The sequence below is a fragment of the Pecten maximus genome, chromosome 19, assembly GCF_902652985.1.
Source record: "Pecten maximus chromosome 19, xPecMax1.1, whole genome shotgun sequence".
NCBI lineage: Eukaryota > Metazoa > Mollusca > Bivalvia > Pectinida > Pectinidae > Pecten > Pecten maximus.
In genome coordinates, this window is record NC_047033.1 from 2,301,322 (window position 1) to 2,326,594 (window position 25,273).

Here is a 25,273-nt window from a genome sequence, read left to right on the forward strand (position 1 = left end):
AAGTCATATTTGATTAATAAAGATAAATTCAAGAAATAACAACCATGTAACATCTTCATAACTGTGTTCAATCGCGCGGAGAGGAGAACGTGCGATAAACGCCTACAGATTATAATTACAATCAGCAAAGAACATGAACTGTTAAGGAAAGAAATACACGTCCTGTGGGTTGTTTATATTAGATACACCCCCCTACGTTAAGATAGTATGTCATTATAGATATTATACTCTTACATCATTAATAACTAAACTGTCTGATTTGTAAAATGTGCCTCCTTTGTTGTAAATATGGCCACACAGGGTTTGGTTTAAACAACGCCCTCAGTAATGTTAAGGATAACTTTTCCTTGTACAAAACTTTTAAGAATGATTACCGCATTCTTGTTCACAAACAATGCACGTGTTACTGGCTGAATGTCGGTCTCCGTAACGCAATGGCCGCCGTGAGAACTTGATGTGAGTTTTATCGCCCATGCGTAAATAGGGGAGATTCCTCTGCACGTGTTGTATGTAGTTTCACATCTGATAACCGATTCACGCGTGTAATCGCCATCATCTTCATTAGGTGTAATTGGGACACTGACCGTTATTATCTAATCTTACAGATAACATGCGCAGTGCAGCCGGTATCTGGAGTGCCCTCTGGTGAGATATCCAGTGACCCGTATTTCTTGGGCGTTAAGGTAGGTTCTGGTAACTTCTGTACAACCAAACGGAAGGTTCTCGTTAATATCAAAATTACATCTCCACATTTCTCTTTGAATCTTTAGAATATTTGATATGATGTAATGAAATAGAGACATGTTTTATAACATCGCGGGAGGTCTTGTGGGCGTGGTCTATCGTATCTGCACGCATGCATTTTTAAATAGGATATTTCATGTTCGTCGAGATATGGAATACTTTAAATATTGCATTGTCACGTAAGTGTTCTTCAAACAGAAAACAAAATAATAAATCCCCCCCCCCCCCCCCCAAAAAAAAACCAAAACAACAACAACAAAAAGTAACAAAACCTTATGATTATAATCTAGGCTTATCACATGTACTGTAAATGGAATAGTTATTTAGTTTAAACATATTTTATTGACATACAAAAATGACAAATTGATTAGTCTGTAAATGAAATAGAGACTGACAGCACAATTACAATGATATCATCACGCTAACTTTTATCTGATAACGCCACGCATGATTTCAATTGTTTGATAAGGAATAGCGAAATCAGATAAGATTAATTAATACTAAACTTATACTTAGTGTATACCGCCAACCTATCTAATTAGCTGGCCGTTAATAACTTTTCATTTTTATATAAAAAAAACACACTAGTCTGTGTTCTATTTTGCTGTATTCGAAAAAAAACCCCTCCAAAATCATAAAAAGACTATTTTCCAAGTCCATTAGATTTCAACACCTCCTTAATGAACTATTAATTGTTAACAATAAATTTGAACAAAATACTACAAACTATATGCTATGATGGCCGGACAGATCCAGGACGGTAACGTAACGCTGACGGAGGATGGCCCAGTCCAGAACCTCACCTGGGTATCACGACTACCTATACTGTGTAACAAGCGGAGGAGAAGGCGAGCTAACTCGTGTGGGGCTAACCTCATTTTCAGACTCGGCTCCCACGGAGGTAAGTCTGTAACGTTTATGTATCGTTTGTGTGGAATAAGGGAGTGGCCCTGATCGTTAATATTGTATTTAATATGTGTATCTGACAAAATGTAACTTATTATATTTTAAAACAAAAAAAATATGTTACTCAGAATGTAATATTTAGGTGTAACATAAGTATGGTACGCAGTCAGAATACTGCTCTGAAATATGTTTACCAGGTCCAACAACACTCATACATCAGGTTGAAGGACATTGTAGTACAGAGAATGTTTTTTAAAGTTTCTGTGTTTTAAATTATAATTAGACTATACTATTCTAATAGCCATTTTATATACTGTATTTTCTCTTTAGTATGTATTTCATTTGCTCTAAGACTTATGTTATATTTTATTAATTTGTTGTTTTTTCTGAAAGTGGACCTTAGGGTCTGTTGAAATTCAAATGAATTAAATTAAATCAAATTATGTACCAGTAAACAAATATTTTGAACTATCCGTCGCTAATTAACTAATTGTTACTTTCCTGATGTTAATTAATTTGCTATTTCATTTCAAGTGTTGTCCGGATTGATGTTACCATTGCCAATATTTATGAATTTACCACTTTTCACATTCTCAATCTTGATTAATATTCCAAATGTTACTGCAAATTAGTTGAATATGTTTAATTCATGATATCAAAATTATTTCGTTTCAGTTGTTAAATTATTGATAATAATGTGAATGTATAATGACCTTTTCACAATTAATTTACTTTAACTTTCCTAATGATTATTTCGTCAGTAAAACGGGTTTAAAAGATGATTACATCTTCAATCTATGACTTTCCCAATGTAATTCAATGATTTACAATTAGCTTTCAATTTCAATTTCAATTATACATTTATTTTCCAAATATTTATTCATTACATTCCATATTTTTTTAATCTTTAATATACAAGGTTGTTTTTTACTGTGAAACATAAAGGGAAAATGTAAAACGATATCAAAAATGTATTATCAAGCAACAAAAAAAAAATCTGATTTCATAACCAAATGTTTATTTTGTTATTTTTTTTTTCAAAATATTTATTTTCAGAAGATCGTTTTTCGAAAGTTTCATTTTCCTCCTGTAAGATACCCCTTCGGAGAGTTAAACGTTGTCCACGGAATATATGTGCTCTGGATCAAATCCAGGTCGGGGTCGCCAGAAACCTGTACAATCTGGAGCCAGAAGAGTATGATATGACCGGCGATATCTATTTCCAGGACGGGAGACTATGGGGAGACACTCTATCTAAAACCTATGTTAGTAAGATTCAGAATATACACATGTAATCTATTTTTTGAACATAATGAAATTTATAGAATAATTTGTTAATTACAGAGCAGTATTATATTCAACACTGACGAGTCCAAGATGGACGGTAAAGATGTACAGTAAAGTATTATATTCATCACTGACGAGTCTTAAAGGGACGAAACAAATGTATCGTACTTTTATATATTCATCAGTGACAAGTCTTAGAGGGACGGTAAAGATACAGTATTATATACATCAGTGACGAGTCATAGAGGGACGATTCATCATAGAAGGACTTAATTTTATCGTCTTCTCTGTCGTTGTTGTGTCCTTGGGCAATACACTTTACCCATATTACTATAAATGGCATATAACGGACCTCCCGTATGTTATTCAGTGAGGTAGTCACTAACTACTACAATGATACTCTGCTTCAAAATTACCCGGACTGTTCACAGAAAGCAAACAATAGGTCTGTCATTATTCTATTTTGTAAAATCTTTTAACGATAACAGACTTGGGTTTTCAGTCTTTGTTTTCTAAAATTGTTTTTGGAATAATGAACTGTAGATAATTATTATTCTGTTGTAGATAACTGTGTATGATCTTCCCTCCGCCACGTGTTTCGCAGTGTCAGGGGTCCAATTATTAACGTTCAGTTCGAGGTAAAATTCCGTTCATAAGGAACTTAACATGACATTATAGGCAAAATATACTTACAAATTGTATATAAATGTATACAATATATATATATACAAAACATACATACAAAATATAGATACAAATATATAAATGTATACAATATATAGAGGATATTGAATGGTTTCCCGTTTAATATAACATATATTTCACAAGTATGACAGAATGTCGATATTTTCACGAGTGCAAAGCACGAGTGAAAAATATCGAAATATTCTGTCATACGAGTGAAATATATGTTATATTTAACGGGAAACCATTCAATTTCCTTTTTATTGCATTTCATAAACTTAAAAATAAAATCAAAAACATCGAAAAATTAATAGTGTCAAAAAGTGCGGGAATCAGTAATGACGTCATCTCTTTGTGACGTTACTCCACGTCAAGTTGACGGCGCCATTTTGAAAGGACCGATCAACGCAATATTTAAGAGTTTTCTGCTGTTATAGGAGAATCTGTGCATGAATAACTAACATCAAGTGAGTATTTTGTCAAAAACTAGTAGGAAAATTTTCAGAAATACAGCAAAATAACCCATTTATCTATCTCCGCTTCGACTGGAAATATCGGCAAGTTTCAACGAGGTGAATACAAAGGTCCGCTCTGATTGGTCAAAAACGGGAAACATTATCTTTTCACTGCAAAACTTATATTTTCACTGCAAAATCTTATATTTTCACTGCAAAATCTTATATTTTCACTGCAAAATCTTATATTTTCACTGCTCATCGCTGCAGTGAAAATATAAGTTTTATTAGTTTGATAATTTTCTATTATTCACTGGCAAAAATGCAATAAATATATATACAAAACATACATAGAGAATACATGGTCAGTGTCTTAAAATATAAGCTGTATTTTGGCGAGGGTAAGGAAAGGCTCGCCACTTTTGTCTTTCTTTACCCTCGCCAAAATACAGCTTATATTTTAAGACACTGACCATGTATTCTATTTATCCTGCAACAGTCATGAAAATAATCATCAAAAATAATCATTTTGAAGTGAAACGGTGTCAAAAATGACAGAAATATGTTCACCTTTTAAACGTAGTTTCACTTTGAAGTAGGTCAGTCGAACTGACGCACGTGCTACGATTCCAAAATACAGCTGTTTTCCGTCACTGCCGTATACAGCAAAAATATATATGGTGGGTGTATTCCGACAATGCCGTGGCAGTTGCAGGATAAATACAAAATGTACATCCAAAACTACATACATAATATATATACGCAATATTTTTATCAGGTAGGGGAACTTTTACATTTATAGAAGTCCTAAACGACTTTAGCAAAACAAAACTGCTTTAAGTTATTATTTATCTTTGTTAATATACGTTAAACTTGTTTTTGTAACATTCCTTAACGAAATCGATGAACCACTCAAACATTCTGACCTCCACATGTGTTTGTTTCGTTCTGTCACATTCTTGTTATGAACATGAAAACACTTTTTAAAATTTACTTTCTTAGAAAAGAGAGAATAATGAGACGAGGGACCTACGTTTTATTTCAAAGCGTTGACAGTAATATAGAGGTGAGTATGAAGTACACGCTACCACTGATGATATCTAATTAATTTAATCAATCAATTTATTAATTGATTTTATTAATTAATTTCATTAATTATTTTTATAAATGTATTTTATCAATTAATGGAGCCTGTTGTTATAACAATTATAATTCGGGAGTGTGGCTAATATCTAGTATTACGCGCTCGCGTAACACACTAACATATTATACAGTGTTTTTGTTTATTGAGGACACTAGGAGATATTCGGCTTATTACTGTTTTTATACCCCCCGCGATAAAGTTAGGGGGTAGGGCTGGGGGGTGGGGTAATACTTGAATCGGGTTGTCCGTCTGTGTGTAGACACATCTTGTCCGGACATTTCCTCCTAAACCAGTGGGCCGATTCCAATGAAACTTCACACAAATGCGATGACCATGTGCAGATGTGCATGCCGCTGTTTAAATTCCAATTTTTTGTTGCCATGGTAACTGGTCACTATAAACAAGTTTTTATTGTCCAGACAACTCTTCCAAAACCGATGGACTGATTTCAACAAAACGTATGACTTAATTATCATTATTAGGAACAACATATATTCCAGCCATTCTGAATTTCAGAAATAGGGACATGCACGGGTTATCTTAGTTAGCCTCTAAATAACAGTTCCAATTGTCCATTGACTCGTGCAGATTGCGGGGTATTAGTCAGCCATCCTGGCCACAGTTCTAGTTTCTTTCCTGGAAATTCTTTATATCAATTCAGTTATCCAAAGGCAACAAATGGAGCACTTCTGACCTACTACACCCATGATTGAACAATTTCAGGCAGTAATTTGGATTCTGTTGTTTACAAAGTTCATACTTTTTGTTGTTTTTCTGTGGTTAGACTACTCTTACTCTATTCTCTGTTTCCACTGTATTTCACTGTTGTTTCCACTGTATTTCACTGTTGTTTCCACTGTATTTCACTGTTGTTTCCACTGTATTTCACTGTTGAAATGTTTTTATATATGAACTTTACATATGACTACATATCCAACCACTGTTTCACCAAACAAAAAAAACTGCTCAAAAATAACATTATGGCGAATATAATTCCTTTATGTCTTTGATTTCAGATACACATGCGAGTTGGGTATTGTTTGAGGGAGGACGGACTGTGTATATGTGGGGTAGTATTAAGATATAGAGAAAACGTTGTTACTATCGATACGTGTCGGCAAAATACCAGAAATGAAAATGACGACATTGAAGTAGACTTCCGGCTACAGTCTCATGGCAGTGGTGGACCCATCGTTTCTAATATGAAAGTTTTGGAAGGACGGAACAATCGCCTTATTCACGTAAGTTCTAAGTTAATCGTTAATAACATGACAATTTACCAGAAGGAGAAAGTAGTGGCAAAGTATTGTTGGTATACCCAACGTTTTAATCATTGTTACGAAATCAGACAGAGAAATGGAAAGTGTTTGCATAAGCGAATACTAGTTATCGTACAAAAAACTTAGGAATACAATTGCGCGTTGCGAAAATTCTGGATCAGTTCAATCAAACCTTATATTCATATTCTTATTGTGTAGTTATCTTCGTGACAAACTATTTCACTTTAACTTATTCAAATAGACAGGAAAAAGAACCAAAATACTAAAAGAAGTGAGGATATTCAGTTGACTGATCTTTCTTTAAACAAATAGGCAAACGTATTCATTTATTTTCTTACTATAAATGTTGCATCAATTGTCGCGAAAGATCGAATTTTAAACGCTAACAGTGAATAAAAATCGTGTGCGAGTTCTTCAAAACGTCCGTTTTTGTAAAGCAAAGACTTCAATGACGGAGCATTGGCCACCGCTCACTATTCGGTGATGGGACTTACGTCCGATGTAGCTAAACGTATCGTTTTAGGTCATAATCCTTTATAATACAAATGTTTTGCTTTCTAGATACTGCTTAACGCAGAGGCACGTGTGCGTGTGGATATCAATTCCGGACAGATAGGAGTTGCCGTTCACGTGTCCGGTTATTACACAGGAAAGGCAGAGGGACTGTGTGGACCAATCACATCGCTCGACATATCATCTACCGGACCGGAAGTAAACAGACTCCCGGCGCCCCCTACTAGTACCAATTCATGGAGGTATATCCTTTCTTGATTTGCATTCTTTGACTAGGAACGGTTTGTTGTAAATTGCTAGATTATACTACTATTCTTCATTTATTGTGATTTTGTTTTCTGTTTTAACATTTGTTTTCGACCTTGTGTATACTGCTTTCGCGGTGAACGTGAACAACGTTGAGAATGCTGTGTTAACAAAAAAAGTGTATTTCTAATTTGTGATGAAGACACAGAAATTATAGAAATTATTATCTTAACATGTCTTTGGATCATCACGAATCTGTTTGTACTGTCTATATTCCAAACTCTAAAATCTGAGATATGTGTGATTTTCTGTCGGCATTTCCTTCGTTTAGTTTTGGTCTCCACATTTTGATTTTAAAACGTGACAAATTGCAATTGTTCTGGGCTATGTGATAAAAAGTGTTTTTATATGTTTTTATTTGCATTTCATATGAAAGGGGTCTAAGAAGTTCATTTTTGCGAGCCTGTTTATCCTGCAACAGTCATGAAAATAATCACCAAAATTAATAATTTTGAAGTGAAACGGTGTCAAACATGACAGAAATATGTTCGCCTTTTAAACACAGTTTCACTTTGAAGTAGGTCAGTCGAACTGACGCACGTGCTAAGATTCTAAAATACAGCTGTTTTCCGTCACTGCCGTATACAGCAAAAATATATATGGTGGGTGTATTCCGACAATGCGGTGGCAGTTGCAGGATAAATAAGTATAGATGGCTATACTTAAAGAGTAAAGGAAGTGTTATCAGGTGTGGTATTGTCCTGATTAAGATATTTTATAGATGAATATTCTTTATTGGTAAAAGAAGTGCGTTCTGGAGTGGTATCGTCCCGATTAAGATACAAGTTTAGATGGATATTCTTTAATAGTAAAAGTAGTGTGTTCAGGAGTGGTATCGACTTTTTCCTTCATCATTTAATTTGTCAGTTGTGAAATAGATATATATATATATATTTAAGGATTAACATCAATTATTTTTTCTGTTATACAGTCATAACAGAAAAAACTGGAGTGTACTCTAAATAAACCGCGAAGCGGTTTATGAAGAGAGTACACTCCAGTTTTTTTATGTTATGACTGTATAACAGAAAAATAATTAATGTTAATTCTTATAATTTAATTTCGTCTTATACACACCAAGATATTTCACTTTCTTTGGCGAACTCTTTTCTGTGATAAATTATTACGCAACTCATCAGCCAATCAAAAATGACGTTACATTTTGCAACGTCAAAAATTTTGTTATGGAGGTATAACAAAATTATTTCAGCCAATGAAAATGCGTGTTTCATACAAAATTAAATTATATATATATATATATCTATATTTTAAGGTTATATACAATTTCATTTTCCTAGACATTTATACACCATACAATGGACTGGAGATAGGCAGCTCCAGCTACAGTCCATAATACACAAAAATACTCAATCTGTTGTCTTTCACTCATCACTTCTGTTTTATATATATTTCACACACTCAATTTCACTTCAATCACATATATACTTTACTATTATGTCATATATTATATCTCCTATACACTTTATATATACATGGTACATACTTGATACATGTTGAATATATAGACCTTATTATAAATATAAATATCTTAAAAAAACTCGCTTCTATAAAGTCCGATGAAATAGATATTTCCAGATGATGCATCATGGAATAATGTAGCATTTTGAATGAGCTTGTATGTGAGTTTTTGAAAACGGTGTTCGAAGATTTCATTTTTGCGAGCCTCGTGTGAAATGAATACAAGTTCAAGATAATTTTATCATAAAGCTCAGAAAACCAACAAATTTAACGTTTTAAAGTCAAAATAGGGGGAGCAAAATCAAATGGAGGCAGCCATTTTGTTGCACAATGTTCAATATATCACGTCACGTAATTGTCTATACCATCACAATCGATTTCTGACCCTCTAGGGTACATTTATATATACCTGTCGTATGTTGGGGATGTTGGGATGATACTTTCTAGAAATGGAAACGTTCCGTAGAAAGATGGATATTAAACAATCAGACTTAGAATTATACATAGTTGTAAGTTGTTGCAGTTGCTAACGTTGGAAGAGGAGATCGAGGTCAAACAAGATTCCACTTTTGAAGTGTGAGCGAATTCTTCTTCTTGTGTACATTTAAAGAAGCAATGTTACCACGACATTTGTACTAAGTATTTTAAAATCCTCTTTTTCTGGATACATCAACACCAGATGGAAAGATATTCTTTCCTTTGTATATGGTTCATCCTAATTTGAATATCAAGCTCCTTATTTAACACTTAAAAAGACATCTGGAAAGTTATCACAAATTGCATTGAGTTGCTTTGTAACGCCATGGACATTTGTTATAAACATAGCAGATCTATGGCAGTTTTTTTTACTTGTATAGGTTTGCTCCTGGACGAAGCTACTTCGACCGACCACCGACACGAAATATTGATAGCCAATTCGATATCACGTGTGATTGTTCCTTGGCAACAGCAGGCAATCCATGTCCGGAAATGAAACCCTTTTTGACAACACATCCATTCAAAAGATTCAAGGATGTTACTAACGACTGGTGGAATAGTGCCGTGGTACCTCCAGATTACAGGTTTTCTGGTGATGAAGACGTGGCCGATGTTGATATAAGAGAAACTGTAAGCGAAGCAACTGCAAGTGAAAGGTGTGGTGAATTCTTGTTGGCGTCAGACATAGCCGACACATGTACAGATTTTATCAACGAGAAAATACAAATCATCATAGAATTGTGTATAACAATGGCAATGGTCAACGATGAATCGTCATGGAAACCAAATATTTTAAGACTTACCGAAAGTATCTGCGAATCTACCTTGGTTTCAAAGCCATTTGATATAGAAACTAACGCGTCACGTGACAGTTATATGAATGTGACGCTCTGCCCAGGAAATTGTTACAATAACGGATTTTGCAGTGATGATGGATGTATATGTTACTATGGTTTCCAAGGAGTAGAGTGTCTCACAAGTCTAGGTAATCGTTTTTGAAAACGGGAGGTCATTTGGGTAAAAAGAAAAGTTTGACGACTAATTTCATATCATTAACTAAGTGTTGTTCCTCTAGCAAAACTAAAAAAAACAGTATTTTTATTGTTTACTTAAGCTAGAAATATCACTTAGAAATATCGTTTCTAATGGCTATACATCAGTTAATTATGAGTCAACTTGCAATTGCTGAATTATGAATTTCCTATTCCTATCAACGTTTAATTCACCGTATATATATCAATATTATTTCAGTGTCAACGACAACGTCTACCTCGACAACAACACCAACAACAACTACCACAACTACCACCCCAACAACCACAACTACCACTCCAACAACTACAACTACCACTCCAACAACCACTCCAACAACCACAACTACCACTCCAACAACTACAACTACCACTCCAACAACCACAACTACCACTCCAACAACCACAACTACCACTCCAACAACCACAACTACCACTCCAACAACTACAACTACCACTCCAACAACCACAACTACCACTCCAACAACTACAACTACCACTCCAACAACCACAACTACCACTCCAACAACAAATACCACTCCAACAACACAACTACCACTCCAACAACACACTAAACCACTCCAACAAACACACTACCACCACAACACAACAAACTACACCCAACACTACCACTCCAACACACACACAACTACCACTCCAACAACTACAACTACCACTCCAACAACCACAACTACCACTCCAACAACCACAACTACCACTCCACATACAACACACTCAAACTACACACCTCCAACAACTACAACTACCACTCCAACAACCACAACTACCACTCCAACAACTACAACTACCACTCCAACAACTACAACTACCACTCCAACAACCACATCTACCACTCCAACAACCACAACTACCACTCCAACAACTACAAATACCACTCCAACAACCACTCCAACAACTACAACTCCAACAACCACAACTACCACTCCAACAACTACAACTACCACAACTACCACTCCAACAACTACAACTACCATTCCAACAACCACAACTACCACTCCAACAACTACAACTACAACTCCAAAAACTGCAACTACCATTCCAACAACCACAACTACCACTCCAACAACCACAACTACCACTCCAACAACCACAACTACTACTCCGACAACTACAACTACTACCACTCCAATAACCACAACTACCACTCCGACAACTACAACTACAACTACAACTCCAACAACTACAACCACCACTCCAATGACCACAAAAACAACCCCGACAACCACTGTTTCGATAACCACACCGACTACGACACCTAGCAGTAAATCCTCTACAACAACTGTCTTGAAGACAACAATGGCCACAACACCACGACCAGTCCTTCAGATACTTTTTACGACATGCGAAAGACGAACAGGAGGATGCGGTAGTGTACGTATGTACCTGAAACGCCCCCTGAAAAACTTTAGCGGAGGATGTGCAGTGCGACATATCCAGGTAAACAGGTCTTAATGATTTATTAATGATTTGTTAATGATATGATATAATGATACAGAGATCAACTTACTATGGTGACCGGCTATTATTACCATTACATTTCATATTATGATCGTATGGTACAGTGGTTAACACACCCTTTACCTAGGTGACCAGGGTTCGATTCCGCGATCGAGAAGGGAAAGGTATGAGGTCACCTAACCGACCACGTGGATTTTGTTCGGGTTTCCGGCCAGAATAAGACCTGTCGCTGGTTTCTGTTCGGGTTAATAGTAATGATTGAAATAATTTGTATAACCTATTCACAATTAATGTAAAAATAACGTTTATATTTGTATTGTTATATTATGATAGAGAAATAGAAGTTTAATTTGTTGTCTGATGTGTGACTAGATATTGTACAGAGATATCTATAGTTTAAGGACGGAGTCTGGGTGCCCAGCAGCAACATGGAGAGGGCGATCATGAGATATATAAACATAGAGACAGTGGAGTGTATGTTACCCGAAGAGTCCCGGGGGACGGACTTCACAACATATCAGGTTTATGTGAGTATAAACGACATTTAAATCAGTTCACTATTGTCTACGCATCACGCTTCAAATGTTTCATACAGGGTGCTGAAATAGAAAAGAGATTTTTCAAAAGACTGCAGAATGAACGATATTTGGGGAAAATTATTTTAATGTGCAAACGAAATCTAAATTAATGTGAAAATGTTGTTGAAATAAATGTGAACATGAAATCCAATTAATTTCAACATGAAATTAACGTTAATTCAAATGTAATCTAAATTCATGCGAAAATGGAACTGACATTTATGTGAAAATGTATTGTAAATTAATGTCAAATGAAATCTTCATTGGATTTAACATGAAGTAAAGGAAATGGATAACTAAATATTTTAACAAGTTCGGTTCATTTGAGATACGTTGTGTATATATTCTGAAATGCTATTGTTTTTGTAATAAGTTTTAAGTTAGCAATCCATATAAAGATGGATGCATGTCACTTAAGTGACATCCGGCAAATTACATGTACATTTCGTATACTCTATCGGAACTCCTCGGATGTTATTCACAAACATGTCTGATGTAATACATTTCGTACTCTATCGGGACTCCTCGGATGTAATTCACAAACATGTCTGATGTTATATATTTCGTACACTATCGGAACTCCTCGGTTGTAATTCACAAACCTGTCTGATGTTATACATTTCGTACTCTATCGGAACTCCTCGGATGTAATTCACAAACATGTCTGATGTGATTGGTGTGATACATTTCATTCGCTGGAAACGATTTACCCTCAAAAGGCGCGGACGAAAAGTTATTGCGGTATATAAATAGGTATCTTAGATTTAAAAAGCAAATCATTTTAAGTCCGTTGAAGTCACGTTAATTACTCGATATAATCAAAACAGCCTTTAGGCGAATGATCTTCAGTTGTTTCTAAAATCTGTACTCCAAATAAAATGCGGGTACTGATTTACCTACTGTTACACGTGATCGACAGCAATACCGTGATGAAGATGGTGTGTGCACGTGAAAATGGCACGTGCAAGTGGCACGTGCGAGTCTTAAAATGGCAATTATATTGATTTACCTCAGATGGAAATATGTCTATATATAAAGATACAAGGCTACAATATCCGTACAAACACAATCAACCTGACACGAAAACGTACCTAAATGTATCAAAATTGATGTGTAATTGTTTACAATATAGTTCTCGGTACATGTCTCATGGCTGTTGTAAAATCTAGCTTCCTGTTTTTTATTTTCTTATTTTCGCTTTATTTTCGTTATTGGAAATGTCAAAGAAACGCTTCTTTTAAATCTACATTTGGCCTTGTATAACATAAAACCTTGTTATTTATGCATGGTCGTGATTGCGTCATTCAAAAGTACCAAGTAAATGTTAGACAAAAGTGATTGGCGTCGTATTGTTCATAACAAATGTATGTTAGAATTGATTCTAATATCTAAAAAGATACAAAATAAGATTGATTTTTGTTACAGGTGTTTGACTCTCACGGACACATGTCGTCCACCATGGTCTCCGCCATTGACAGCGTTTGTCAGACGTGTTCAATGGAAACAGGCTGCAGCTTCCGGGTATGCGTTATTTTTCTATAGAGCTAAATGTTACTTCTTTTTTTAAAATCAATATTGAATATTAATTTAGAAGTGGCACTTATTTGTAGAGAGACGTATTTTGAATAAAAGGATGTTGGCCCCATTTCCATAAACATAACGTAAAGACCATTGGCTGGGAAATTCAGCCATCTGGATAGTTGTGCAGTAATTCTTGAAATCCCAAGATAATAACGTATAACGTGAAAAGATTTTATATGAAAAATGCAACATATTAACCAACTTTGATTTTTAATTTCAAGTTAATTATTCACCCTTTATATACAATGTACTGACTGGATCACAGATTGCCCAAGTCAGAAAAAAACATTAAAAACAGAAAATAACATGAACATCATCTCCAACAATCCAGGAATGCACAATTCCTTTTGAAAAATGAAAAATACAATTATAATTGTCTACCGTTCTAGAAATTGTCTCATAAAATGTGTTCATGCTTTGTGTACTGAGAGTAATACCTATTTGTTAACAGGTTTGTATGACGGATCAAAGTTTGATATACCTATTTAAATATACACATTTTAATTTTGGCGAAATCGAACCCGAATGAACGAATTCACGTTTAAGTTGTGTTTCGATTCTGTATTTGTTTATATAACAAGCTTTACTGTCGACAGAATATTGTTTGTTAACACCATAACATATGTACCTGTATTTACTGTCAACAAGACGTCGTTTGTTAACTTTATTACAATTTGTACCTATATTTATTGTCGACAGGATGTTTTTTATGAACTTTACTAAAATTTGTACCTGTATTTACTGTTAATAAGACGCTGTTTATTAACTTTACTACAATTTGTACCCGTATTTACTGTTAATAAGACGCTGTTTATTAACTTTACTACAATTTGTACCTGTATTTATTGTCAACAAGACGTTGATTATTAACTTTACTACAATTTATACCTGTATTTATTGTTAATAAGACGCTGTTTATTAACTCTACTACAATTTGTACCTGTATTTACTGTTAAAAAGACGCTGTTTATTAACTTTACAATTTGTACCTGTATTTACTGTTAATAAGACGCTGTTTATTAACTTCACTACAATTTGTACCCGTATTTACTGTTAATAAGACGCTGTTTATTAACTTTACTACAATTTGTACCTGTATTTATTGTCAACAAGACGTTGATTATTAACTTTACTACAATTTATACCTGTATTTATTGTTAATAAGACGCTGTTTATTAACTCTACTACAATTTGTACCTGTATTTACTGTTAATAAGACGTTGTATATTAACATTATAACAATTTGTACCTGTATTTACTGTCAACAAGACGTTGATTATTAACTTCACTACAATTTGTACCTGTATTTACTGTCAACAAGACGTTGTATATTAACATCATTACATTATGTACCTGTATTTACTGTCGACACGGGCATTGAATCGTAATGTAAGAACACTATTCAACTACATTTGTGATTTTGTTGGCAGGAAAACTCTTGTTTTATCGACGATAAATGTTTCAACAGAGGCGAAACGAACACGAACAACCATTGTCTGCAGTGTTTACCAGCACAGAGTGTGACAATGTGGTCACCTCGCGAAGGCAAGTCCTACATCTGTTACTTAAAACTAAAAAATAAACCTGCCTAAAGAAAATATAAAATGCTATTATTTAAACGTATACGATCTAATATATTTTTATTCAATAAAATCGCATGTTTAAATTGATAAAAAGTAAAATCTACAAAGAACAAACGTATGAACCTTTCTTTTTCCTGTCATATTACATTATAGAATTACAGAAGATATGTGTAATGATAATGAGGGTTCACATCAGTAAGTACGACGTGATTAGTATCAAAAGCCGAAAATAAGCATGTGAGTTTAGTATAGTGTTGATACTCACGAAACGAAGCCAGAAATTTGTTTTTCCCATGCTGGAAAGCAACAGACACGAATCAAACATTCTATATATCATCGCCAAGACTTTATTTGAATAGTCTTCGATATCTTCCGTTTGCTGGGGAATATTATGCCTGCTGTATACCGCATGACTTAAGAGGGGGCCTTATAGGTTCGGGGTAGCTTCTTTGTTTTGTTTTACGGATGGCAAGGGTTAGGCCTACTACAAATTGTACATATCACTGTATTACGCTGGGATTTTTCGTTCATGTTTTCTGAAATGAGGACATTAACTGCTGTCCTCAAATGTTTTCCACTATTCTTCTCTGTCTATTTGCTCACTTCTATTGTGTTTTGTTTACTTCGCTTGGTTTCTACTTGACAGTCCTCATGCTATTGGCTGTTGGTGGTCTAGACACCCATCCTCGTATGACCCAGGTTGCACTCCCTACACAGTAAGCAAATGTCAAGGATTGTGATTCAATTACTTATCTTATTTTTAAATGTTTTCCCTTTTCAGATAATCGTCGCCCGGTAGCGAGGCCGAAACAAACATCTTTTTCAATGATTCAAGGAGACACTATTTACACACGTGTTAACGCGTCAGATCCGGAAGGATCACCACTGAGTTTCAAAGTGGATAGAGAGGATGCCTATATAAGTCGGCAGGGGATGTTTAAGTGGAAGTCAAGCGTTAGGTCACTGAGGAGAAACGGAAGTGCTGAAGTGTTCCGAGTGTCAATAACGGACAAATGTGGCGGGAAACGCACAGTAGTTCTACTTGTAAGTGAAAATTAAACGAACTTATATCAGTTATTTGAATAAAAAGACCCCGAAGAAATAGGGAAAATACATTTTAAAAGAATATCATTTGATGTTCAAAAGTTTATAGTCTAAACATCAATATACAGTATTTGATTTATACATATCTATTTTGTAATATAATATGATTATCTCTGGTTGTTCTTAATGTTCAGTTTTAAAGTTTGAGCGTTACCAGTACAATGGCCGGTTGAGGGTCGATCTACCGTTCAGTGTGCTTGTACTATAAATTGCCCGTCAGTAATCCCACACAACCGTCATTTCACCTTAACTGTCTCACAAAAACTAGAGCATACAAAAACTAACATCAATGTTGTATACGTAGGTGGTATTGTACCAGTGCGGATGTAAACATCACGGGGAGTGTGTCAGTCGGACTGTAAACTACAACAGAACAGCCAATAGCTATGAATGTAACTGTCCGACTAGCTATACTGGTACGTATTATACACAAAAAAATATGGGTCGACTATAGGAATCTTTCCGTTATTTCATTCATTCGTATTATACATTACTATTCCTATATTTCTTACATCTTAATTTTCAAATAAAACGTTTTCTATGATATTCATTAAATTTTCAAGTTGATTAGAAACCTGTGATTTGCTTTATCTAAGGGATTGTATCTTGTTTAAGGTTCTCGGTGTGAATCAAGAGTTAGCGCCTGTAGAAGTAACCCTTGTTACCAGGGTGTTACGTGCTCTGACGTAGGAGATGGGTTTAGGTGTGGCCAATGTCCAGTGGGCATGACAGGAAATGGAATCACATGTGAGTGACGTCATCAAATAGGAGAATGTCTGCGTATGAAAAAAAACAACTCCGAAATTAGGGGAGGTAACTTGGTAAACTACACAAGCAATGAATAGAGAAATACCGCATGTAGTCGTATAATAGAAAAAGGAATTTTCGGACTTCATATGATAATTATATTTAAGAAATAATTTTTACTAAGGGTTAATGGTTTTTGTTTTGAAGTCAAGCTAGGTTTTGTGATAGAATACAATCACTAAAACATATAATTAATTGTACTTTGAAAATTATAAATCATAAAACAAATGTTTGGTTCACAGTTTCATGGAGTTTTGTCATACTTTCTTATTCCTATTTAACCAAAGGCGACAGAAGTTGTGCCTCCAAACCGTGTTTTCCCGGAGTACAATGTAGAGACATGGCTATGTCTGACCCTGGTTTTACCCATAATGCCTTCGCCTGTGGAGAGTGTCCGCCAAACTACCTTGGTGATGGCCAAAGGTGTAAGGCGCAAAGTAAGTACGTCGTTAATATGTAAACATGTATATGGTTTAAATTTGTGTTTGTACATGGCGTTAAAACATGACTTTACTGACCCGGAATTAGTTTTGATGTGCGACATGTCATCTACATGTCTTTTGGTATATCTTCAATACAAATAACAAAACGGAAGGTTTTCGTATTCATCATATGGTGGACTGTCCAAATCGCCTTGATATGTAGTCCGTAATATATCAGTGTAAAGTTAAATGACGTCGTTATTATAAATCATAACTTGGTACATTTGACTTTGTGATATTATTATTCGCAGGTGCGAACATGTGTGAAAGAAACGTTTGTTCGCCACTTACTACCTGTAGGGAAACAAGACGCTATCCATATTACAAGTGTAGTGCGTGTCCATACGGTTACCTTGGTAACGGCACAACCTGTACAGGTATGTATAATACTACACAACTAGTCTATTTGTTTCAAACTCTTTTGACGGAAGCATTAGATAACTTTTCCAGTTCTGGCTGCGTTTTCCTCCAAATAATTGCACACTGCTATTTCTCTGGTCTATTTCAGCGTGTTTGGCATATAATTTTGTTATAATGGTACAAGAAAGAATGACTGCTGACTATTATACTCGCCTTATGTCCGTCGCCGTGCGTCGTGCGTCCGTAAATAACTTATATTTTGGACTACTCTGAAACCCCTGATATAAATTTTCACGGTCAAAAAATATTCAAAGTTGTGAATTATATTATTTTCATTCACCAGGGGCCTGATATGCGAGGCAAAACTTGCTAAAGCGTGAGTGAAAGTCACTTTTTAAGACCTAGACTCGGAACAATCAAAGTACCCAAATTATCAATTTTATCACCCTGAAGTCTCAAGTTTCCTCTGGAGAGGGGCTGAACTTTACTACAGTTAATTAAGGGAAATCAGATTTTTGGGGAGTATTTGTTTATTTTCCGTTGGAATTAATTCAAACCTTATTAAAATTGTCAGTATGAAATGGCAGTTAGATGCTATGTACATATTGACCATGACTGACACCCGGGGTGATAGGTGGGGCTAAATAGAGTTAAATTGATTGAAATATAAAATTTGGTTTCAGGTGACTGTGACGGTTCATGGGCTTCTTGTTCGATTCGTTTCTCTCTTGTTTTAGCCACAGAAGAACTTTATGTTAAGGCGTTTGTTGTTGATATCAACATACAGAATATTTATTTGTTTTATCAAAATAATTGAGTCGCTTGAAACAAACATTTTCATTGGATTTGAATTATATATTTAACACATAACGTACAAAATGACGTCGCTGTTTGTTACGTCATGTTTGGTTGGCCAGAAAAATCATAATGCACTCAATCATAAACCGATTCTTGATTTAGTCGTACACTATATTTTCTGTAATGCATACCTAAATACATAATTACTTCATTCAAGTTAATCATTCAATAATAATTGATAAAGATTCAGAATCAAATTGAAACGTCGTACAATTCGTATGAAAAGTGTGCTTTGAACACCTCATTTTACTTCTTCTAGCAAACACCTGTAACCAGTACTGCCCCCGGAATCGTATCTGTGTCTCCCCGGGAGTATGTGCCTGTCGCCAAGGATACACAGGTTTTATATGTCACCGACGTAAGTCACGTGATTATCTACAGGGCACAATAAGGTGTCTCTTGCTAAATACATTTGATGCCGTTTTTGCTATTTTATTCCATTACATTGTTTTTGAGATGTTTACCTGTTCTGGAATTGTGCATTTTGTGCATTAACACAAATCAATACATTTACAAGCTTACCATTTCACTTTATTATTCAGAAGTACTGCAGTATTTAAAATGTTAGTTGTGAATAATCCAATCACGATTTTCAAGGTTTCTGTATAACCATGAAATTAATTAAATCATTTAATTAATACATCTGGCTATTGCGCAGATTACATGGGTACTCATTAATTAACGTGTTATCAAAGATAAGTTCCAAGTACCGTTAAATCGGCATTATCTCAATACTGATAGAAAAATATATACTTTATTAGCAGTAAGCGCAATGATAATGTAACGAAATGTTTTAGCGCAAAAGGTGCAAAATTAAGATAAGATATAATATATATTTCTGATAACAGTTTTTTGTTAAATATATCCACGAAGCGGTGGCCGAGTGGTTAAGGTGTCCCGACACTTTATCACTAGCCCTCCACCACTGGGTTGCGAGTTCGAAACCTACGTGGGGCAGTTGCCAGGTACTGACCGTTGGCCGGTGGTTTTTCTCCGGGTACTCCGGCTTTCCTCCACCTCCAAAACCTGGCACGTCCTTAAATGACCCTGGCTGTTAATAGGACGTTAAACAAAAACAAACCAAATATCCACGAAAGGACAACAAAAGTAATGATTATTTTTATTATGTTATGCTATTTATTTATAAGTTTTTTATCCTGTGAATGTGGTTCTTCCTCCGAGAAAAGTCTCAATTACCTTTACCTTAATCGTGATATTTATTTTGTTCAAGGCTATGCTAACACTTAAATGACTGTAACTGTAAGTTCGCATCATTAAACGGTCTTTGTTAATGCACAGTGAAATGCATTTTTGATATAGCGATGTACGGAACTATTTTTTTAAATGTCTTATAGATATATATTGACAAATTGGCAACACTTATCAACGTATTTAATGTCTGTGAGGAATGCTACACGACTTAAGCCGAAAAGCGGTAATATATTATTTCTTGTAGGACCTACCGAATCGCTTTGATTTTGCTTTACAATGATTGAGCTATTTACCAAAACAATTGCTGTCTTAGTTTCATAATTCTTTATATTAATATATTTTCAACATTGACTTTCTCGGGTATAGTCGCTATATGGAGTAGAGCTTGTTAAGATTGATTTTGAGTGTTGCACAGCATCCATACAATGCGCCAATATCTTACCACGAAACATAAAATGTCAAACTTGTGGACGTTTATCTAATATATGTATTGCAGTTCTCTTGATTACCTTGAATAACGAACCCTCACAAAATATAACAGACACTTGTAATCCACTGGATGTATCTGGCAAAATCTAAAACAGCATTTCAATATACAAAAATGTACTCTTAAGGTTGCAATTTTCGAAAATTTCTACTGTTCATTATTTTTCATGATAAAATTAAATGAAATCCTTATAGATAAGATACATGATTAATTAAGTTGATACAGCAAAATAAAGTTCATTTGTGATGTCATTACAAATCTATATCATTTATGTTTCAAATTTGCTATACAACCACAAACAATTGAACAATCGAAAAATACAACCTTTACTGAAATTACAATAACAATGTGTATATCATCTTGCATATTTATTATACTTTGTTACAGCTGTTTGCAATCCACATTGCCTGAATATGGGTTTTTGCCAAAGTGTAAATAAATGTCTATGTAGGCAGGGCTACACTGGAGCGAGGTGCGAAACAGGTACAAGTAATACATAGTGATTACACACACACATATATATATATACATGTTAGTGATTAAAAGTAGCATTAACACCATGTAAATGTAGAAACGCTGAGTATATAACGTAGAAAGTGTAGACAACGCTTGATTGTGTGCTGGGCAATGGCGTTTCAACGTTTAACACCAGGAACAAATACTATATAAAAAGTAGAGCAGATTGTATGTATTTTTTCTTTACAGATACTAAATAAAATTAAGAACTGTTGCTTAGCTGTTTGGCTAAAATTTGACATTGTATAAGAGGATGACATGTTCATAAATGTCTTGGGGAATGACTAACGTGTACTTACACGACTACAACGCACTTATATAAAAGGCAATTTTCGAAGGTCACTTCATAACGTTAACAAAAGGGGAAAGCAAAACAATTAAACAACACTGAAATTTTAACACAAACATCAACAAAACGGGGCATAAGTATAGATTTATACGGAGTGAGTTTAATAATTACCCGGATGTAAACTCCCGATATCTCGGAAGTTGATTGGGTAATTCATAGTCAAGTTCAGCCTTGTAAGTCTAGGTCGAGTTCATTTAATGTAACTATTCATTGATGTTATGACAATGAGAGTCTTTATTCTATGTTTTGTTAAGTTAATATTAGAATAATCATTATCGAATACGAATGCGCGTTAACCTTATTTATTTAAAACATGGGATGGGGGGAATGTCTTGGGAGAGATCAAAAACAGCAATAGTGCGTTCAAATACAAATCGTTAGAATTTTCCAAGGAATACAACATAACACGCAAGACAAAAAGTCCTTCTACGTGTATACAATGCTCGTTTATCGTCTGCCATCGACTTTCTTGTTAGACTAGAACCATAAAACCTTCTATTGTTGTGTAAAGATGTATCGCAATTGTTCAAATAAAACATACTACCCTCAATCAATATAACATATATCAGACGCATTATAATAATTTTAGAAATAAAACAAACCCCAAAAAAACTTTACAATACCTTGGACTAAAACAATAAAGAATATACCTTACATGTACATGGACAAACAAACCTTAGCGCTAAATCACGTGCCCCTGTTCGGTTATTCATTGGTTTTGAAGCGTTATGATGATGTTTTACTGTAAAATATCTAGTTTTTCCGCTGTGTTTGACATGCACGTTTGATAACTGCCTGGGAAGCAACACTTATTTGCATGGTGTCTATAAACAAATCTCCGTTTATTGTTTTATTGATTTTATTTACATTTCATGAATATAACATACACGTTTCTGTTTCCTAAAGTCATTTTACCTGTATTAACATACCTCATAATTATCTCTGGATGTACATACAAAGTTTGCTTTTTGATCGTCATTTCCTATCAAATATGTATTAACTCCAGATCTTAATAATTACAGCTTAACAAATAAAATTAAAGCATAAAATCATTATGGATTTGATGCAAAATTATCAGTTTGTATGTAGTTAACCTTTAAAGTTGTCTGTCAGTATATCTGACTACTTCCATGCTTGTTTGACTTATTTTTTTTTCACATATGGGATTATTATTATTATTGTATCGGTATTGGCCTTGATTATGAACAAATAAAATGTCAGTAGATCAACCGGATATGCTTCCTTTTCAGCGCATTGCAATCCGTCCTGTATCAATAACGGTCTATGTATCAGACACAACAAGTGTAGATGTCATGGAGGTTATGGAGGATATCGCTGTGAGATACGTAAGGATGAACAAAGAGAAATCATACCGGTCTGAAACTTATTGTGTGGAAAGAATCGTCAGGAAAAAAAAAAAAAAAAACAACGAAACGAAACAAAAGATATTACAAAATCACTAAAATCTTGGAGAATACAAAGTATTGTATGATTCACTATCTTGGAATGTCAAATTTAAAATATTTCCCGCTTTAGTATATTTCAAATCAAACCCGTATAAAGTAGTTGTGCTGTTTTAAATTACACGATGCATTATAGTATATCTAAGATTTAGAGTGCAATTCACTATTCGTCATCTGAAGAAACATTGTATCGTTTTCAGAAATGATTATTTTATACATATAATTAAGTGTGTGAGGTCAGTATTAGTTATAGACAATGTTCCTTATTCTATTTAAGAGTATGCTTTGTATATCTTTACAGCTGTTTGTAATCCGCCGTGCAAAAATGGTGGTGCATGTCTTCCTGGTAATAAGTGCCGATGCACCCCGAACTACAAGGGTAAAGTGTGCAATAAACCCAAATGTTCACCGAAGTGTCAACACGGTGGAAAGTGTGTAAGTCCAGGAGTGTGTAGATGCCGCGCTCGACACCGTGGACCTCGATGTGAGAGAGGTAGGATACTTTGTACTGAGCAATCCCAGAATAATAAATTTAGTAAAATAGTAGAATACCTTGCGTATATAACAGACACTATCAATTTATAAAATGGATAATAAAAGCGTTAATAAGTAAATATATTTTATATAACAATTACATAAATCTATTGATATCCTACAATATAATTATATATAGTAATGTATTATAAAATATATTCTATAGATAACAGAAACACAATATTTGATATAGAATTATCACAATATATAATTCAAAGTTTAACGTTCCACAGCTGTATGCCGATTCCCATGTCAAAACGGTGGGGTATGCTCCAGTTACAACCGCTGTCAATGTCGCCACGGTTTCCATGGTCGCAGATGCCAATTTGGTAAGAAATAACTCTGAGTTGTCGTTTTCGTCACTTTGGTTATGTTGTTTGTTCACAATAATTTAAGTCACGATAAGTAATCATTCCTGCACAATCCCGGGTGAAAATAAGTGAGTTTTGTATAAGGATTGTTACTGTAGTGAAAATCTGAAACACTCATCGAACTTTGTATCCGTCCATCAGACCTATTGACGTTTCTGAGAATGGGTCTTTCTTTATACCACTTTATCGTTAGGAGTTAGAAACGGGGGATACCTGATTCGGACTGGTTGCTCATTTACGGACAATTGTCAGAATACAGTGAGATAATCGTCTTAGATTTTCACTACATGTACCTACCACAGTTTGATGTCGTCTCTTATACTTAGTAATGTTGATAACGACAGGTCTTATATGTTATTTCTCATTTTATGTCCCCGTTTTCCTGTCACCAGTTTTTGTGATCACAGAGCTATGGCAACAATCAGCTTAATTTCACCTGTATATCGCATGCTTTTCACTACCAGCCTCATAATCACTCGTTTAGATGTTCATTTTAGAATTTAGAAAAAAATAAATTGATTAAAAATCAAAATACGAGACACAATGCAATAAAATACAGAGTGAAATACCATTGTTGTAGATATTACGTTGTAATTTAATAATTAAAGATGTTTTATATACATGTACATCTTTAGTAAAAGTCAATGTCAGATATTGAAATTAAAGGTGTCAGTGTTTGAAATGTCACGTTTACATCATTTGTTGTCATAGAAACGTTTATATCAGTATTTGTAAATAATGTTTACAGCATTTGTAGATATTGAAATCACCTGTGTCAGTATTTTCATATCACGTTAACGTCATTGATGAAAATTGATGTCACGTGTCAGGTTTAGTATATTAAGTGTGCATCAGTGTTGAAAATTAAGATCACATGTGTAAAGTGTTTGTATATCACGTTTACATCATTTCTTAATACTGCAAAGGTTGATGTTTCCAAGATGTTTAATGTTTCGCTATTTTCATGAAAAGGTTACCGAAATGAGAAATCTCATCACTTCTCTTCATTTTAAAAGAAAATCTTTGATTTGATTGAATTTGTATCTATTTATCCGAAAAGATGACAAATTAAAATCTTTGTATTTGCAAACACAAAGGATTATTAAATGAGGAATATATATTACCTCGTCGTTCAAAACCCTATTCGGCGCTCAAATACAAAATTGGTCGTGAATATGACGTTTTGGTTAGCCTGTTTGTGTA

General features: G+C 34.5%; 1 protein-coding gene across 1 annotated transcript in view; it reads left to right on the plus strand.

Annotated features, from left to right (window-relative positions):
* The window catches only part of LOC117318039, an 81,734-nt gene that overhangs the window by 49,249 nt on the left and 7,212 nt on the right, over window positions 1-25,273 (plus strand). Inside the window, exons 6-28 of the mRNA XM_033873040.1 lie at window positions 606-683; window positions 1,495-1,645; window positions 2,707-2,915; window positions 3,502-3,575; window positions 5,079-5,142; window positions 6,237-6,461; window positions 7,062-7,255; window positions 9,656-10,260; window positions 10,527-10,603; window positions 11,399-11,764; window positions 12,181-12,312; window positions 13,789-13,884; window positions 15,375-15,489; window positions 16,309-16,571; window positions 16,936-17,047; window positions 17,247-17,378; window positions 17,726-17,875; window positions 18,172-18,297; window positions 19,398-19,496; window positions 21,225-21,320; window positions 22,953-23,048; window positions 23,467-23,658; window positions 23,933-24,028. Coding sequence (XP_033728931.1) covers window positions 606-683; window positions 1,495-1,645; window positions 2,707-2,915; window positions 3,502-3,575; window positions 5,079-5,142; window positions 6,237-6,461; window positions 7,062-7,255; window positions 9,656-10,260; window positions 10,527-10,603; window positions 11,399-11,764; window positions 12,181-12,312; window positions 13,789-13,884; window positions 15,375-15,489; window positions 16,309-16,571; window positions 16,936-17,047; window positions 17,247-17,378; window positions 17,726-17,875; window positions 18,172-18,297; window positions 19,398-19,496; window positions 21,225-21,320; window positions 22,953-23,048; window positions 23,467-23,658; window positions 23,933-24,028 — 3,748 coding nt within the window. The remainder of the gene's footprint in view (window positions 1-605; window positions 684-1,494; window positions 1,646-2,706; window positions 2,916-3,501; window positions 3,576-5,078; window positions 5,143-6,236; window positions 6,462-7,061; window positions 7,256-9,655; window positions 10,261-10,526; window positions 10,604-11,398; window positions 11,765-12,180; window positions 12,313-13,788; window positions 13,885-15,374; window positions 15,490-16,308; window positions 16,572-16,935; window positions 17,048-17,246; window positions 17,379-17,725; window positions 17,876-18,171; window positions 18,298-19,397; window positions 19,497-21,224; window positions 21,321-22,952; window positions 23,049-23,466; window positions 23,659-23,932; window positions 24,029-25,273) is intronic.